The sequence below is a fragment of the Cryptomeria japonica genome, chromosome 9, assembly GCF_030272615.1.
Source record: "Cryptomeria japonica chromosome 9, Sugi_1.0, whole genome shotgun sequence".
NCBI lineage: Eukaryota > Viridiplantae > Streptophyta > Pinopsida > Cupressales > Cupressaceae > Cryptomeria > Cryptomeria japonica.
Genome location: NC_081413.1, coordinates 2,210,605 through 2,229,985, shown reverse-complemented (window position 1 = coordinate 2,229,985; position 19,381 = coordinate 2,210,605). Strand labels below are relative to the sequence as shown.

Here is a 19,381-nt window from a genome sequence, read left to right as displayed (position 1 = left end):
AGAAATAATGTATTTAGCTTCTATAGTAGACAAAGATATAGCATTTTACTTCTTACTCATCCATGAAACTAATCTCTTACCCAATAAAAATGTACCACCACTAGTACTCTTTCTCTCATCAACATTACCTTCCCAATCAACATCTGTAAAAGCACTCAAAGTGAAATCATCATCACTAGGATATCACAAACCAAAATTAATTGTTCCCTATAAATATTTGAAAATTATTTTCACAGCAACAACATGAGATTCCTTAGGATTGGCTTGAAATCTAGCAACAAGACACACAACATTCATAATATCTGGTCTAGTCTAAGTCAAATATAACAAACCACTAATCATAGATCTATATCTAGTTTGATTTTCTTTTGGAGAATCATCATCCTTTGTCAACTTACATCCAGTCACCATAGGTGTACCAACAGGCTTTACATCATCCAAACCAAACTTCTTCAACAATTCCTTCACATACTTAGATTGAGATATAAAGATACCTTTATCGAACTGAGTAATTTGCAATCCCAAAAGGAATTTCATCTCTCCTATCATAGACATCTCAAACTTATTTTGCATATCATCAGCAAACTTCTTGCACAAACTATCATTTCCACCAAAAATAATATCATCACCAAAAACTTCAACAATTAAGATGTTATCATTATCAATCTTGAAGTACAAATGATTGTTAGTAGTACCTTTATTGAATTCAAGCTTCATCAAATACTTATCCAATCTGGCATACCAAGCTCTTGGAGGTTGCTTCTATCCATACAATGCTTTCTTGAACTTCCAAACCATATCTTTTTGATCTGTCAACTCAAAACCATCTGGTTTCTCAATTTAGACCTCTTCTTGCAGCTCACCATTAAGAAATATTAATTTGACATCTATCTGGTAAACTTTGAAATCTTTATAAGTAGCATAAGCAAGAAATACTCTGACAACTTCAATTCTAGCTACCGAAGCAAAAGTCTCCTCAAAATCAATACCTCCCATCTTAGAAAAACCCTTAAAGAAGTCATGCTATATTCCTTACAATTTCACCTTGTTCATTCAACTTATTCCTAAACACCCATTTAGTTCCAATTACATTTTTATCCTTAGGTCTGGGAACAAGAATCCATTTATTATTCTCTTCAATCTAATTCAACTCTTCTTTCATAGCTTTAACCCAATATTTATCTTTCCAAGTTTCATCAACATATTTAGGTTCAATCTTAGAAATCAAACAATACTCTTCTCTTAGAGATCACACCTTTATTCTTATCATCTATAATCTATTCTAAATGATTTAACCTTACATACCTAGGAGTCTTAGGATTTTCATGATTTTCAGACTCTTGACCTTTTTCTTCTGCACTAGCTTCTCCTTCATTCTCAAGATGTTCCAGAGCACTCTAAACTTGGTTCTAGGTCTACACTTTCTTTCCTTTATCTGCACTGACAATTTGATCATCTGAATCATATCCACAAGATGTAATTTGCTTCTCATTTCCTTCATCAACTTCCACATTATCACTTTCAACTATCTTCCTCAATCTCTTATTGTAACACCGGTAGGCCTTACTCTTAGTGGAATAACCAAGAAAGATTCCTTCATCACTTCTAGCATCAAACATCCCTAGATCTTAATCTCTTCTAATATATCATTTACTATTAAAAATTTTGAAATATCTAACTGTAGGACCATGACCAAACCATAACTCATAAGGAGTCTTACCAATATCACCTTTGATATGCACCCAATTAAATGTATACATTGTAATACTCACAGCTTCTCTCCAATAGATATGTGGAACATTTCCTTCAATCATCATGGTTCTAGCAGCTTCCTGAATTGTCCTGTTCTTCCTCTCCACAACACCATTCTGTTGACGGGTCCATGGAGTAGATAATTGTCTCTTCACCCCATGCTCTTCACAAAAATAATTGAACTCACCACAAGTAAATTAACCACCTCTATCAAATCTCAGACACTTTAGATTCTATCTAGTCTTAGTCTCAACCATATCTTTGAGAATCTTGAACTTCTCCAAGGCTTTAGACTTCTCCCTTAAGAAAGAAACCCACATTATTATTGAATAGTCCTCAATCAACAACATGAAATACCTATCACCCTGCAAGCTTATTACTCTAGAGGGACCACATAAATTATTATACATAAAATCCAATATCCTATTAGAAGTATATTGTTTTCATTTGGAAGAAACTCTTATCTGCTTCCCTAACTGACATTCCTTACATACCAGACTAGAAGGCTTTGTATTCTTAGGCAGATCTCTCCCTTCTTGAGTAGAACTTATCTTAACCATGTAGTCAAAATTTACATGAAATATCCTTCTATGCTATAACCAACTTTCATCAACCTAGGAAATCAAACAAATTTTACCACAAGCATTCAAGTGAAAGATATTACCTTTAGTTTTTGTACCTAATGCAATTTCAATTCTAAAGCTACTCAAGATATTACATTTACCATTCTTGAATTGCAAATCATAACCCTTGTCAACCATATGTCCAACACTCAAAAGATTATGTTTTAGATCTTCAACATACAAGACATCATTAGTGTTACTCTTACCATCAAGAGAAATAGAACCTCTACCATGAATTATACCATCTTTGTCATCACCAAACCTCACTACACCACCATCATACTTTTCCATAATCACAAACTTACTCTTATCACCTGTAATATGATGAGATAAACCACTATCAATAACCCATTCATATTTCTCTTCAACTCTAGCAACTAAAGCTTTCTCTTCAACAATGCAACTAGTAGAATCAATAGTCATCAGATCATCTTGTTTGATAGCAATGAACACCCAATGATCTCCTGAATTTCCTTTATTAGACTCATCATCTCTCACACCTTCATCAATAGAAAAATAACATTTATTCTGATATTTAGACTTATATGGCTTAAATGGCTTCTTAGAAACTCTTTCTGGATACCTTGAGGCATAATGTCCTATCTTATTGCATGAAAGATATTTAAGAGGCAACTTTCCTTGATACTTACTGGACTTTAGGCAATATTTTGACAATCAAGGCTTCAATCTCTTCAATCTCTCTCATTTCCTTCTCATATCTGGATATTCTTGTTGAACTTCTCCTGGATCATATTTTTTCTTCCCGGATACAGTATCTTTAAATGCAGATTCAGATTTAGGAGGGGCTTCAGCAAACTAGCTCAACTCAAAAGCAATAAGCTTTTCAATCAACATCTCTAGTCACATTTGTCACAATTTGGATCTCTTCAATAGCAGCATCCTTGTGCTTGTAAGTAGGAGGCAAGGATCTCAACACTTTAGCCACAATCTTAGATTCTTCCAATACTCTATCAGCATATACAATGTTCAACACAAGCTCATTCACTTTCTGTATAAAGGAGGTAATGTTCTCATCTTCACCCATCTTCAGCATTTCATACTTTCCTTTTAAGATTTAGAACTTAGAAACTTTCACATGGATCACACCTTCATACAAAGTCTCTAGCTTCCTCCACATCTCATGAGTAGTTTGCAAATCCATCACAATAGTCATCTCAAAATTAGACAAGACACTCAACAATGCTTCTTTAGCTCCAATATTGACTTTAGCTTCCTTTATCTCATGTGGAGTGGTAGGTCCATTTTGAGGAGAAGTATTCACATTCTTAGTAATCTTCCAATAGTCTTCATTGATGCATCTCAAATGACATTCCATCTGATTCTTCCAGAGAGTGTAATTCATTCCATTGAATCTAGGATTATCATTCTTAAAATCAAAGGTTGCCATCTTTGATCTCCTCAAATGGTCAAGCTTCTTCTGGATGATCTATCTCTGATGCGAATTGTTGGCATCAATGTAGCAAACTAAGAGGGGAGAGTGAATCAGTTTTCTCACAAACTCTACACAACTCAAACTTAAATTCAGAGTTGATTATTAACAATGAAAGAACAAATCAACACCACATCAATAACACACATAACACCAATATTTTTGATGTGGAAAACTCGGTTAAGGGAAAAACCATGGTAGAAACCTACCCACAATGAGATAATACCCTGTTAGGAGTAAGTGTAAATATTACAATGGGGAATGCACATGCATTTTGGCACACTGCCTAGAGCTCACATCTCAAATCACAAAACAAGAAGGGCCAAAACCTTGAGGAAGACTCACTGTCTTCTAAAAACATTTGGAATAGATCTAGAGAATCATGAGCTGATGAAATAGCATCTCCACATGCCTGGTTACAGTTCCCGTTAAGTACATATACTCAAACTCTTCTCTATCACACTTATTCACACTCTTTCGTACTTCTCCTCTGCTATTGAAAGATTAATTCAATGTTCACACATGCAAATACATCTCTCACATTAATATTACATATATTTATACAAATCATCAACCTATATTTCAAGGTCAGCTAAACCCTCAACACAAAAATTAAGAATATAACATCACACACTACAACAATACATGTAGACTGAAACAATGTCGGATAAGACATAGTCTGGACCCAAAACAATAGCACAATCAAGAAACACCACCAAGAATTACGTCTCAATCATTTGCAACATGCTACAATCACCAAGAATATTGCATAACATGAAGAACACCATCGGATCAAGAAAATGATCAATAAAATGCACAAAAATCAATGCAGATCATCAAAACGAATAAAACAAAATCTAGAAACATCCACAAGCAATGTGAATCACCAAAGAAACACCTACAATATCACCACTTACTAGAATTTCCATCATCGATATACCGAACCTCAAGAACATCAAATAAACTGACTGTCAAATTATAATATTCACTTGCAGACTTCCAAATCATGAACCAGCTATATTGAGGATAGATGTGAACATCCCAAACACTCTACCAAATCCATAAATTAAGATAATGTAATTTCGAAGCAATGTGGAGCAGAAACCAGAATATCGAATGATACAAACAACACAAAAACCAACCACAATACCGGATCTTACAACATGATCAAACCATCATGAAGACCACTAAAACTTATATACTTATCTCTAAACCCATCAAACTGAAATAGCTCAACTACAAAACACTGGCCAAACGAACTTATTTAATCTGACTGCAACACTAGAAAACATAGAAGGATATGTTGACATCAATGACAACACATCATTCCAACAAACTCTCAGCAATATACAACATTAATTTGTATGTAATATCCACAATAATCTACAATAGCATGTATGCAATATGTCCAACTATGTATGTAAGTGCATAGGTTGATGGAAATATTAAAAATAAAATTGCTTTTTATTAAAGTAAATGGGGAAGGAACCCAAACCATTATAGAATAAAAAACGATCAATAGAACAAAATGTTGTTGAAGGAAAGATCATCGGGGTTACCCAAAAGATAACCAAATACGATATAGAAAAGAAAAAAGTAAACCTAAACTTTCCAAAATAATTTATTGAATATTAGAGTTGGGATCCAAGTGTGGGCCCAATGAGACAATCAAATTTCTCTAAGTAGAGAGGCAATGATCCCTTTTCTAGCAGCAAACAACAATCCAAGAAGAAACATCTTTCTCTAGATAATCTAAAGGAGCAGTGCTAAAAGTGAAATCGAAAGTTGCAAACAAGTTTGACAAGTGGGTTACTAAGGTAAGAAGGGGAACTTGACAGTCCAAGGATAGAGTCAAGAACCATGGATGGAATGAGGCTAGAGCTTGAAAGAGAACTAGAAGACATATGGACATTAACAATATGAACTGACAAAAAAGGGGTCATGAGAGAAGGGGCTGCTTAAGTAGGAACAACATGAATCATCGAAATAGGGGTGCAAGAGCAAGGTCCACATGAGAAAAGATAGCTCAATCCACTGAAGTGGGTATAGCACTTAGAGAGGGAGGCACAAAGTCTGTAGGAGAGTCTAACCTAAAGTCTCAATCTATAAGAAATGCTAGGAGATGGCACCATTTCACATCTTTCCACTAGTTAGGAGAGGAACAAAGGCAGGAACCATAGGGCATAGAGAGGCTAAGTGCCCAGTAGCAATACAGTCTGTGCAATTAAAAGGTATGCCTTGATAGTCTGGAATCTATCTCCAAGGTAGCTCATCAACCTTAAGTGTAATATGAGTAGGAAGTAGCTTAGCAAGGTCCAAACCTGCCAAAATCCTAGTGTTGGAAGTATGGAAGAAAAGGCTAGTGTTAAGGTCAACTATGATGAAGGGACCTATCTTATTGTTGATAGCTTTATAGGTAGCATTGCACCAAAAGTGGCTTACCTAGTTAGGAGAAAACTCAATAGGATCCACCAGAGAATTGAAGGAGGGTGACGAAGGGTGAAGGGACAGATTCTGTGAACCCCATTTCGAAACACCCATGGTCAGAACATAATCCCTATCATTAGCAGAGTTAACACAAATAATGAAGAAGCCACAATCACAAGGGTAAATTTTAACTTTACTTAAAACCAGTGGGTTCCAATGCTCAGAAATCTAGGAGTGTATTGTAGGGAGTGATGACCACAAGTGATTAAACCTTCTTATAAGTGCCAAGTTTTGAAAATAGGAAATACAATCCAACACCTCCTTTTCAAGAACAAACTCTGACACAAAGGAGGCACAGGCTGGGCGAATGACACTTTTGAGGGTTTGCGAAGTCCATCAACAAAATAATTTTTGAGAGGGGAGTTGAATAAGGCATCCAAGACAGTGGAAGAAACATTAGCAATAGCTAATGTTTTCTCAAAAGGATATGCAAGGTCCAAGTTGTTGATGTCTACCACTAGCTTACAAGTAGGAGAATCGTTGCTCCTTATAACCAAGAGAAAGAGACAACAATTTTTATTTGGGGAGAATGGGGCCATCAATGAGAGCTTTTTGTGTGACTTTGAGAAGTGACCTCATGCCCTCCTATATTTTTTTGTGGATATGTGTATATATTTATAAATTAATAAAAATTGACACATGTATTCATTAAAAAAAATTATGTAAATACACAAAAAATATTTAAATACATAAAAACTATTTAAAAAACCATTTGTGCTTGATCAAGGCCACACATCAAACCATGTAATAATCTCAAAGAAATTTAAGATTGATGAACTAGAAATGGGAATATATGGACAACATACATTGTCATCGCCTTTCTGAATGTGATGACATGCAATATAAATTGTTGTTGAGAAGGTAAACACTATCACCATAATTTTCTAATGTTGCATAATGTTTATCAATTCACTATGGTCTATTTTCTTAGGGCCTCGCATATTGCAGTTGTTATTTTTGTGTTAATTTCTTATTATCTAGCAATAGATTAATTGCTCAATAAACTCACAGAAAGAACCAAAATAATTTGTCTATCTGATTTATAACAATCAATATACTAGGATAATTAAAAGCTAACAATAGTGGAACTAAAAATAACAAGCCAATCACAATAACATAGATATACCCAAGAAACCCCAATGTGGGGAAAAACATACAAATGTTGAATCTTCCATTCAGCCTCAAGAACAAGCTTTATTTCTGATCACTTCAAGAATATAATACTAGTTGCTACAATGATGTTACATATATAGCCTTCTTGATGAAACATCATTTAAGAAAGAGAAGAGAAACTTTCCTCACACAATACAACCTAAGAGAAACATTCATTGCATGATGAAAACTGGAGCTTTCCATACATGAAACAAGAGAAAGGAAACTCGCCTTACATAACTCAGACTATCTCACACATAAAACCGATCTTGTTGTTAACCTCACAACTCTAGGAAACATTCTAATTAAAAAATAGAAAACATTCTCTTATTGAACATCCAACACGAGATGCACTTAAGCAACTTACATAATCAACACCTTCTGAACTATAGAAAAATCAACACTCCCTCTTAGTGAGGAAGGCATTATGCACAACACCCAATATATCCTTGAATAATACAAGCTTACTCTTCATCAAGGCCTTAGTTAGAATGTCTACTATCTATTCATCCATATGAATGTATTTTAACTTCAATCTTCCCTTCTCCACACAATCTCTAAGGAAGTGATACTTGAAATAAATATGATTTGACTTTCCATAAAACACTAGATTCTCAGAGAGTTTGATACAACTCTGATTATCATAATAAATGATGGTTGAATCTAGCTCCTAATCAAAGATCCTAACTAGAAGTTTCAAAATCCAGATAGCCTTACATGTAGTCATACTGGCTGCCATATACTCGGCCTTAACAAAACTTAGTGCAATGGACTTCTATTACCTGTTGTACCAAGAGACCACTCTTGATCCCAAGCTAAAACAACAGCTTCAAGTGCTCTTCCTATCAGCGGTACTGCCTGCCCAATCTACATTGGTGAACCCCTTGAACTTCACTCCATCCTATTGAATATACTTCAACCTATAATCAAATATGCCTCAGAGATACCTCAAAACATTCTTTGTAGCTATCTAGTGCACACATTTATGTTCCACCATAAACTGACTGAGTGAATTCACTACAAAACAAATCTCTAGCCTTGTGTTGACTAGATACATAAGAGAGCCTATCAACTGTCTGTACAAATTTGGGTCCACTACCTCTGATTTGGAAGCATCAATCTTCTTCCAATTGGTCACAAGTGGTGTGGACATGGGCTTAGAGTTTTCCATCCTAAATCACTTCAAGATTTCAATTTTATACTTCCCTTGTCCAAGGAAGATTAGCTCCCTCTTTCTGCCACAACTCTAATCCCAAAATGTAGTGCATCAATCCCAATTCCTTCATCTCAAACTCTCCTGCAATATCTTGTTTGCAATGTTCTATGAGCTCTTCTGATCATGTAAGAAACAAGTCATCAACATATAGCCCGAATTTGAGGAGCTCACCCTTCACCTAAACATAGTACAATTTTGGATCAGCCTCACTATTGGTGAAGCCCACTCTCTGCAAGTAACCATCATTACGCACATACTACGTCCTGGGAGCCTAATTGATCCATACAACTCTCTCTTCAGCCTACACACATGGGAATCCTTCCCATGTACCTCAAAACCCTTTGTTTGTTCTATGTAAATCTCTTCTTCAATTACTTTATTGAGGAAGGTCATCTTCACATCCATCTAGTGAATCCTCCAACCCATTTGTGCTACTATAGAAATGATAGCCCTTATGGAAGAGTACCTAGCTACTAGACCAAAGGTTTCATCATAGTTGATCCCTTCCTTCTAAGGAGACCCCTTAGCCATAAACCAAACTTTGAACTTTTCTACACTACCATCTATAGCATGCTTGATCTTATACAACCATCTCAACACTACCACTGACTTATTTTCAGGTCATGGTACTTCCTCCCACACACTATTCTTCATGATGGAAGAATACTCTTCCACCATGTCATCCTTCCATACCTGATGCTTGGATACCTCCTGCAAGCTAGAAGGCTCCACCTCAATTAGTTCAACCATGAGTGCCATACAATCAAAAAATCAATTGGGAGCCTCTCTCTATCTGACTGGATCCTGAGGATGACCAACATACTCTTGGGCCTCTCTCAGTTTCTGCTTAGCTTCTTTGTTTCTCCTCCTCTGTGTGATAGAATTTTGAGACTGAGGAATCCTTTGTTCCTCTCACTGATCAACTTGCTCAGTCTTCTTGCTCTGATCTCCAGCTTGCATGACCAAAGTTTGAGGAATCTGTGCTGCCTCAACCTTGGGTGCCTACGCCTCCTCCTGAACCTTTATCAAGCATCGAAATTTTTAAAGAGCCTTTTACTCCTCAAACTTCACATCTTTATGAACAACCATTTTCTTGAGGGTAAGAGTTTAAACCCGATCATAGGCCTTAGAAGTTTCACTGTACCTAACAAGGATACCCTTCTCCGTAGTTGGCTCCAACTTTGTTCTCTTCTCCACAGTAACACATGACAATACAAAAGGCATCCAAAGATGCGAATTTTCTCCTAATTTGGTTTCTTCCTAGTGAACACCTCTTCTAGAGTCAATTTTCCCAACACTTTGTGTAGGCTCATATTCTAGAAATACAAAGTTGTATTGCAAGATTCTACCTACAAAAACCAAGGCAGATCTTGATCATGAAGCATGGCCTTGGCTGCTCCAACTATAGCCCTATTTTTCTATTTAGCGACCCCATTTTGTTGAGGGTTGTACAAAACTATCAACTCTTTCTTGATATCTTCCTCCATTATCAGATCTCATTATCTTGATCTTCCTCCCTATTTGGTTCTCAACAAGAGCCTTAAACTCTTTGAACCTACTAAAGACTTCATCTTTATTCTATATTAAATATATCCATGTCTTCCTGAAGAAATCATCCATGAAAGTAACATGATACCTATAGCCATTCAAGGATGTTGTTGACATGGGCCCACACACATCTGAGTGTATGATACCCAAAATCTTTTTGGATCTAGTGTCGCTACTTGGAAAATTGGTCTTGGCATATTTCCCAAGAGCACAACCCTTGCACACCTCATGCTTTTCAACTTTCATCTCAGGAAGCTTCGTCACTATTTCCTTGACCATATTAAGTGCTCCATGGTCAAGATGAGTCATCCTCCTATGCCACAATTCTCCAAGCCCTCTACAACTACTTACCAATGCACATACTAGCTCAAACTGTAACTGAAAGAAGCTTCCATGTCTAACTCCAATTACTTTTGCTACCTTGGAATTATTAGGAAGAAGATAGAATTTTCTCTTTTCAAAGGTCACGATGTAACACTTGTCCTCCAGAGTAGAAACAAAGCTAAGTTCTTGGTCATTCCAGGGACATACAACATGTCCTCCACCAACAGAGGCTTGTTAGACTCCCTCTAAAACTTGATCGTGCCAACACTAGTTGCATGGTACTTGGCATTGTCTCAAAGCTCAATACAAAAATCCAACTTCTTCTCCTCCAATTTGCTGAAATATTCTCTTCACTTCCGTCATGTGGCAAGAAGCCCCACTATCAATATACCATACACTTTTGGCAATTGAACTTGAGAGACAGGCAATGAGTGAAAACTTCATTCTCAAACCATATTTCAAACTCATCCACCTCTGCAATAGTCACAACTTGCTTCTTCGACTTACCCTTTTTTTTCTTATTTAGGCATTGACTGGTATAGTAACTCATCTAATGGCAACAAAAACACTTTATCTTACTTAGATCTTTCTTCTTCCCATCCTTGGAAGAAGACCCTTTAGTTTGCCCTTTATTGAAGTTCTTCTTACCCTTGCTTGCAAGAGCGAGATTTTCTTCATCTTCAACCTCTTTGTTTGACCTCCCTAATGAGCATTTTCACGGATCTCTTCCTAGACAAAATCATCCCAAGGCCTCGCCCAGTCAGGTAAGCAATTTCTACTGACAACAAACTTGACAAACACTTTCCAATTCTTTGAGAAAACATTCAAGGCTACCCGCACAAGCTCATCATCAGTAATATTCTCTCCAACAATACTCAACTCGTCCTTGACCTATGTCAATCTAGACAAGAGGTCACACTCTCGCCCTTGGACATCTTGGTGTTATGTAATTTATCTTTGAGCATTGCTCTGATAAAGTTTTGTGAGTGTATCCCACATTTCTTTGGTGGTTTCTTTCTCAAATAGATGAGGAATCAAATGATATTTTACCCCATGAAGGATAGTCCTCTGAACCTTGGCCTCCTTGATTTCATGTGAATCTAGGGCAATAGGATTATTTGTTGGTGGAGTCACTTCTATACTAGCATAGATCTGTGACTTGTTCTCCTTGAGAATGGATATAATTCGAACCATCCACTAGTGTAAGAAGTTAGATGCACCTTCAAACCTATCCTCATATCGAACACTGGTTTCCATTGTGAAATAAAACCCTCAAAGAAATTGAAAACTGAAATCTAAAAAAATTATGTCACAAAACTTAGCTTTGTATTCAAAGTTTAAAGCTCCGATACCATGTTAATTTCTTATTATCTAGCAATAGATTAATTGCTCAATAAATTCACAAAAAGAACCAAAACAATTTGGGTCTATCTGATTTATAACAATTAATACATTAGGATAATTAATAGCTAATAACATCAGAAGCAAAAATAACGAGCCAATCACAATAACACAGATAACACCGATATACCTAGTAAACCCCAATGTGGGGAAAAACCTGGAAATGTTGAATCTTCTATTCAATCTCAAGAGCAAACTTTCTTTCCAAATTCTTTAAGAATCTAATCCTAGTTGTTACAGTGATCTTACATATATAAACTTCTTGATGAAACATCAATTATGCAAGAGAAGAGAAACTTTCATCACACAACACAACCTAAGAGAAACATTCCTTGCATGATGCAAACTAGAATTTTCTTTACATGAAGCAAGAGAAAGGAAACTCTTACATAACTCAGACCATCTCACACGTAAAACTGCTCTTGGTGTTAACCTCACAACTCTAAAAAATATTCTAATTACATAATAGAAAACATTCTCTTGCTGAACTTAAGCAACTTCCACAATCCACACCCTCCAACATTTTAAACGTTGAGAAGATATTAGAATAGTTATATGTCTCGCACTATGATTTTGTCATTTTAACCTTTGACATGTCTTTCACTGTTGCGACACTTTTTTGTGCAGGGAACTCGAAAGTTGCGAAATTACAATATCAAGCAGGCCGCTGGAGACTCAAACGTTGCAATTATAAGGACTTTTAATGTCAACGTGACTGAAAACATCCTTGATGTGCATCTTTTTTGGGCTGGGAAGGGAACTTTTGGCATACCGTCGGACTGGACGCGTGGACCTCTACTGTCAGCAATTAGGGTTATTCCTCGTAAGATGCTATGTTGGCCTTACATAAATATGTTATTATACAGTTTTTATTCTTAGGATATTTGCTATGGAGATTAATAAGTTTCTAACCTTAATATAAGAGACAATCATTCTGGATTTTGCTTTGCATTGCTGTGAATGTGTCACTTCAGAAATTATTTTCTCTTGCTTGTTGCAGAATTCAAGGCAACAATTGGCATTGGAAGTTCCAGCAACCACAGCCGAACAAGATCCACTGGAATTATTATTGGAGTTGTTGTTGGGGTTGGCGTTCTACTATGCTTATTCTTAGTGGTTTTAAGAAACAAGAGAAGGAATAGAAAATTTTCTTCAGCCGATGATAGCGAAGGTGATAATGCATGTTGCTAAGCTTTACACAGAAATCCCTACAGTTTTGAGATCAGCTCAATAACATTTTCTCTCTCCTGTAAATGAAAATAATATTGAGCAATAGATTGCCATGAACATGGATCTTATAATTTCTATGTTGCTTGTTTTTCCAGATTTGAAGAGTATGGCTGGAAAAGCTCATCTTTTCAGTTTAACAGAAATGAAAATAGCTACAAATGATTTTGATATTGAAAATAAGATAGGGGAGGGCGGGTTTGGGGCAGTTTATAAGGTAAATTAAGATACAACCTTTAGTTATATTTAGAGTATAAGCTTTATTTTTAGAGAAGGTAAATAAATCAAATAGAAAATTGAAGTGCTTATATTACAATATATGATTTCAATTGTAGGGTGTCCTACAAGATGGAATTCTTGTGGCAGTAAAGAAGCTGTCGTCCACGTCTGGTCAAGGAAAACGGGAATTTCTAAATGAGGTAGCCACAATATCTGCTGTGCAACACCGGAATCTCGTCAAACTTTATGGGTGTTGTATTGAAGACGAAGAGCGACTCTTGGTCTATGAATATTTGCCCAACAACAGTCTTGGGCGAGCTTTATTTGGTATGGCCTTATATTTCTTTAACATATTAACTACGACCTCTAAGAGTCCATTTTGTGTCTTGAGATCATTTAAATAAAAATTAATATTACTATTATTTTTGTTTATAAACCTCAGGTTCTAATCGATCTAAGCTAAGCCTTGATTGGCCTATACGGTTTAACATTTGCCTTGAAGTTGCACGTGGGTTGGCATATCTTCATCAAGAATCGAGAATTAGAATTATACATCGAGACATTAAACCAAATAACATCCTTCTAGATGAATATTTAAATCCAAAAATAGCTGATTTTGGATTGGCGAGGCTCTATGATGCTGCGAAAACTCACATCAGTACTCGAGTGGCAGGAACAATGTAAGATTTCTGTCTTATTAATATTTACAGAGAGAGTTTCCCAGTGGTTGTTTCCCTAAATTGAAAAATTTATGTCAGCAGATAGGTTGATCACGTTGCGATTGAGAAATAATTCTTTTCCAGTTATAATAATTGTAGGACTCAAGATACCAAGAGAAATTTAAGATGTGGCTGTAGCACATTTCATATGTTTTTTCATTTTTCCAAGCAGATACTGGCCGGAAGCAGTCAGCAGATTATTTTGATTTCAATGTTCTAATGAAAACACCCTAACACAGAATGCTAATAAGGTTTAAAAATTAAAATGAGGACGGACACCGTACTTTGGATGTATACTAAAAGTTTAAATTCATAATGCTTTCAGCGGATATCTAGCTCCCGAGTATGCTTTGCGTGGACATCTCACGGAGAAGGTTGATGTTTTTAGCTTTGGAGTAGTTGCTCTAGAAGTTGTTAGCAACAGAAGTCATGAAGACAGGAACTTGCCAGATGAGATGGTCTATCTTCTCGATTTGGTAGCAATGTTTTCTTCTAGATTTCGAACATAAGTGATTTGTTCTATTGAATTATCAAATTAGAATCATTTGACACTTACCAAAGATTCAACAGATGTTTGAAAAAAATTCGCTATTTAATATTTACTCTTAGAAAGTAATGTCTTATATTACCCCTCAATGAACTTGCAGGCCTGGCAACTGTACGAGGAAGGGAGACTTCTAGAATTGGTTGATACCAGCATTCTTTCCAGTTGCTACGCAGAAGATGTTGTGAGAGTGATTCACGTGGCTCTTTTATGTACACAGGCAACTCCCACGCAACGACCTTCAATGTCACAGGTTGTTGCCATGCTAGGAGGGGCAATGGAAATTAATCCACCACAATGTCGCCCTGGATATATCAAAGACTGGCAGCTTACAGGACAGAATGGCAACACTACAAGCAGGGGAGATGGCAAATCGTGGACATGGAGCATGAGCCTGACAATGGAGGATAGATCAGACAACTTGTAACATAAATAAAATTCAAGAACCTTTATCTGCACCTCTGGAGTTGACTTTGCAATACCTTTCTAAAGTTTGAAAGTTTGATCTTCTGTTGGTAGAAATATTCCTGTTAGTCTAGGCAACCAATGAACCTGTTTCATGCCATGGTGTGATGATATTATTTTAGAGATGACCCCACGTAGATGAAAAAATAACCTTTAGATGTGAGCACCTTGATGATGCCTATAAATTAGAGCACAATGAACATGTATAGTATGTAACAACTCGTGATACATATGTCTTATAATGGCACATATTTAATTTGATTATGGTTCAGTTCAATTCTATTCTTTCATTCAAGTGAGAAAAAATTATTTATATTTTATTAGTATAACAATAATTCTGTACAATATTTATCTTTTTGGTAGATTAAGATTATTTTGGTTTTCAAAAGTAAAAGATTCTTTCTTCATATTACAAATAGAAAATAACAATAAATTTCAACATGTGCATCTATAAGAAATCAGTCAATACTTGTCTTAGCTCGATCTATTAATTGAAAATATTGTTATTAATGTTTGAGTAAAAAAATATCAATAATTATTTTTAAAAGTACTAATCATAATATATCTTAACACCAAAATGTATACAACTACTCACCATCTTATAAAAATATATAAACAAAGAGCTCAGTCAATCTAATTGATTGCTAATAAAGATATGTATTAAAATATTATGTACTTGATACTTTAAAATACAGATTACACCAAACAAAAACAATGTCAATTCTTACTCTTCCAAGTAATATACAATTAATGCCTATTTTGAGGACTTCTACCACTAAACATTAAACTAGCACTTGCACCAAAAGAGGGTGCAAGGGTGAGGCTGATAGTGAGATATAAATGAATTATTTGAGATGAAAAGGTTTATTGGAGAAGGGTTAAAAAATAATTAGAAATATCAATAATATTTTGGAGGTTAGAAATTTAGAGAATGTAAAAACCTACTATTGATGATTCTTAAATAATTTGTCACATAAATAATTTTATATTAAACTTAATCACTCTTTCAAAAGATTCTTTTCTTATCCCCTAAATTACTTTTGTTGAAATAACCTGTAAGTAATAAAAAAAATAAAAAATCTTAACTACTTTCAAAATAAAATAGAATAATTATCTATGTAAATAAAATAAAAAATTTAAATGAAAAAATAAATTTAAAAAAAATTTAAATAGGCTTATATTAACTAAAATAATTCCAAATGTATGCCAATATAATATTTATTGTGACAAAAGCATATGGGCCCTTGCTCTCCTATGTTGAATGGCTCAAAATGAGCCCCCCCCAAAAAAATATTGACTCTACAATACTATCTAATTGTGTTTTTCTCCAGAGAAAAAGGAATACATTTACACAATAATAGTTAAGGTTATAGTACAATAATTATCTTAGATAATTTTATTTAGTAAATTATATCAACGTAATATAATATAAAATTTATAATAAAATAAAATAAAATATTATGTAATATAATAATAATATTAGCATCATAATAATATGTAAAGAATGTATATATTAAAAAAACATATTAAATTATAATTATTCAATTAAAAATATCATGACACAAAAAATTGACAATTCAAATTAAATATAAAGTATTTATTTAAAATTTAAAATAATTTCAATACTTTCTTATAAATTATTAATCAAAATAATTCTTACATAAGTAGCCCTCAAAAAAAATATGACAATATTGATTATAATTACGTTTAATAATAATATTTTAATAATAATATAATAATAAAATGTACTTGTCACTTTATATTTGTAATAGTAATTAAATATTTTTTAATTGTAATGAATGAATAGGTAATGAGAAATTCCATCAAACTAATAACCATAGTAATTCTCTCCATTATTGATAGGGTTTCTGCGGAAATCTATTTTGCGGATGGAAATTATTAGAGAATCATCTGAATTGGTACGCGTCGATTTTTCTTCAGTTGGCGCTGATCTTTGTGACGAATTTGCGGCCTTAAATGGTCTATATTTCAAGCGATCTGCAGTCTGGATAATTACAATTGTGTGGAAGGATACACAGTGACCAGAAGCAACAACACCAACAACCATACCAAAATAAAGATCTGGATTCAGAAAACCCTAGCCTTTTGTAGTGGCAGAGCGAATCTAGCAGAACTACAGTGGTAAAGATCATCCAATTCTTGCCAAGAGCTTCGTCAAAATTTAGGGCATAATTGAATTAAGGTAATATTATAATGATGAATAACTCTGTGCGATTGGAAATGGCCGATAGAAGGCATTTGGGTTCATGGGCAAATGTGGGTTGGGAAGACCCGCCTCATGTTCCGCAGTGGGTCTACATGAACGACAGATGGAAGGACATTGTGATACAGGTAAATCAGAGCAGAAATAACAAGGTTTTTCGACCAGTTTCAAAATACTTTCAAGGCTTCTTTCGAAACAGACGCAGTGTGGCATGGAGGCAGAATAACAATGGAAGGAGATTCACTCAAGGGCATTTTAATAATGGTGTGAGTCAAGGGAATTCTGAGAAGCAATTGAAGGGATTTTTAGGGAAATGGTCTTTGGATCTGGGCAATTAGAAAATGTTTGCTAGGGTTGTTGGCTTAGGAAATAAGGAGACTACGGCTAGGATTTTTGTTTCTTCATAGCAGGTGGGAAATAAGGTAACTGTGAACCTCAAGGAAGCTAGTCCGGAAAAGGTAGGTAAGATACCTAGTGATACTATTCTGCTGGGGGTTTCTTCATCACAAGTTTGGGCTCCTTTCCCTTGTATCGATCTTCTGGGTTCCTATGTCGATAAGAAAGCGAATTGTTTGCATACGAATGCTATTTCTGGAAAAATTTGCAGAGATCAAATTAGTTTTTAAAGCTTTCTCATAAATTGCAGAAAAGATGGGGGGATATGCATTATTTTCAATTATTGTTTGCAAATGCTTTTATTATTGTCTTTGATTCTTCTTCTTTCAGAGATGAGGTATTAAGAACTTCACATCATTGGTTTGGAAAACATTATCAATTGCGGCTTGGAAACCTTTTTTTGTTCCTGCTTGGTCTAGTTCGAAACTTATTCCTTTCTGGTTTGGTTTACCTAAAATTCCTTTTGAATTTATGGATCTTGATGTTCTTGAGAAAATTGGAAATACTATTGGAACTTTTTTAACATCTAAAATGGACTTTGTGGAGGGGGGGTTCTGGTAAAAATTTGTGTTCTTATTAACCCTAACAATGTTTGCCCCTATACTTGTAATATCAAGTCTCATGATGGTATTTGGCACCAGTCAATTGAGAAATTAGATACGGAGCTTCTTAAGTCTCCTTTAACTTTGGATGCTCCGTTACTTATGGATTTTAAGAAAAACCAACAGGTTGTTGGCTCTGTCCCTAAATCCCTTAATAAAGATAGTTTGTCGATGGGACCTTTGGTTGAAGAATGTGGAAATGTCTCTTCACATAAATTGGTAGAAATAGGTCACATTAATCTTGAAAATAACCCATTGTGTTGTAGTTCTAGGAAACCAAATGATCACACTTCGGGTTCGGTCTCACTTTCATCTTTACTGAAGACATTTTCTAATAACGGGGGTTTAGTGATGGATGGTAATCACCTGATAAATGGAGTAGATCATCCATTGACTATAGATTTCCCTAAGATGCAAAATAATCACATAAAGGGTGAGGACAACAATTTGTCTTCATGCACTCATAAGGAGGTTTTGGATTCTTCAAAGAATGTGAATTTAGATAAAAATGCAGTGGTTGATATGGAAACTATTAAAGAGGTACCTGCCATAGGTTTTCCTAATGATACTTCTTTAGTTCAGGAAATTAAGAATTTGGTGTCTAATAATTCCCCTTTGAATGTTGAAATTAATATGGCTAATGAATCTTTCTTAGGGAATAGTAATCTATCAGAGGTTGTCCCTGTTATTATGCCAGATGAGATTTTGGTATAACAACTAAATGATATTTTTAATAATCATGCACATTAGATGGATGAGAGAATTACTGATAGAGTTGTTTGTTTAATTCAGAATGATTTGGGGGGTATAAAATTGACCCTTCCAATTTCTACATATGCTAATCCTTTTGCGGTTTTGGCTACAACGAAGTTGGGTTTTGAAGATAATCCAATTATCCTGGCTTCTCCAAAGTCATGCAAGAGTTTACCAATTGTCCAAACAACTTTGGTTTTTTCACCATCAATGGTTTCTCCTAGGAGAGGTAGGCCTCCAAATAATCTTAAGACTCAAATGGAAATTGATGTTGGAATT

At 35.0% G+C, this 19,381-nt stretch overlaps 1 protein-coding gene across 2 annotated transcripts in view; it reads left to right on the top strand.

The window, feature by feature from the left end:
• Positions 1-15,404, top strand: part of LOC131050665 (probable LRR receptor-like serine/threonine-protein kinase At1g56140) — a 192,748-nt gene extending 177,344 nt beyond the window's left edge. For both annotated transcript variants that reach the window (XM_057984877.2, XM_057984876.2), the window contains exons 18-24: positions 12,581-12,776; positions 12,954-13,124; positions 13,279-13,397; positions 13,516-13,726; positions 13,842-14,079; positions 14,444-14,594; positions 14,766-15,404. In XM_057984877.2, the coding sequence (XP_057840860.1) occupies positions 12,581-12,776; positions 12,954-13,124; positions 13,279-13,397; positions 13,516-13,726; positions 13,842-14,079; positions 14,444-14,594; positions 14,766-15,089 (1,410 nt within the window). In that variant the 3' untranslated portion in view covers positions 15,090-15,404. The remainder of the gene's footprint in view (positions 1-12,580; positions 12,777-12,953; positions 13,125-13,278; positions 13,398-13,515; positions 13,727-13,841; positions 14,080-14,443; positions 14,595-14,765) is intronic.
• Positions 15,405-19,381: the final 3,977 nt, after the last annotated feature.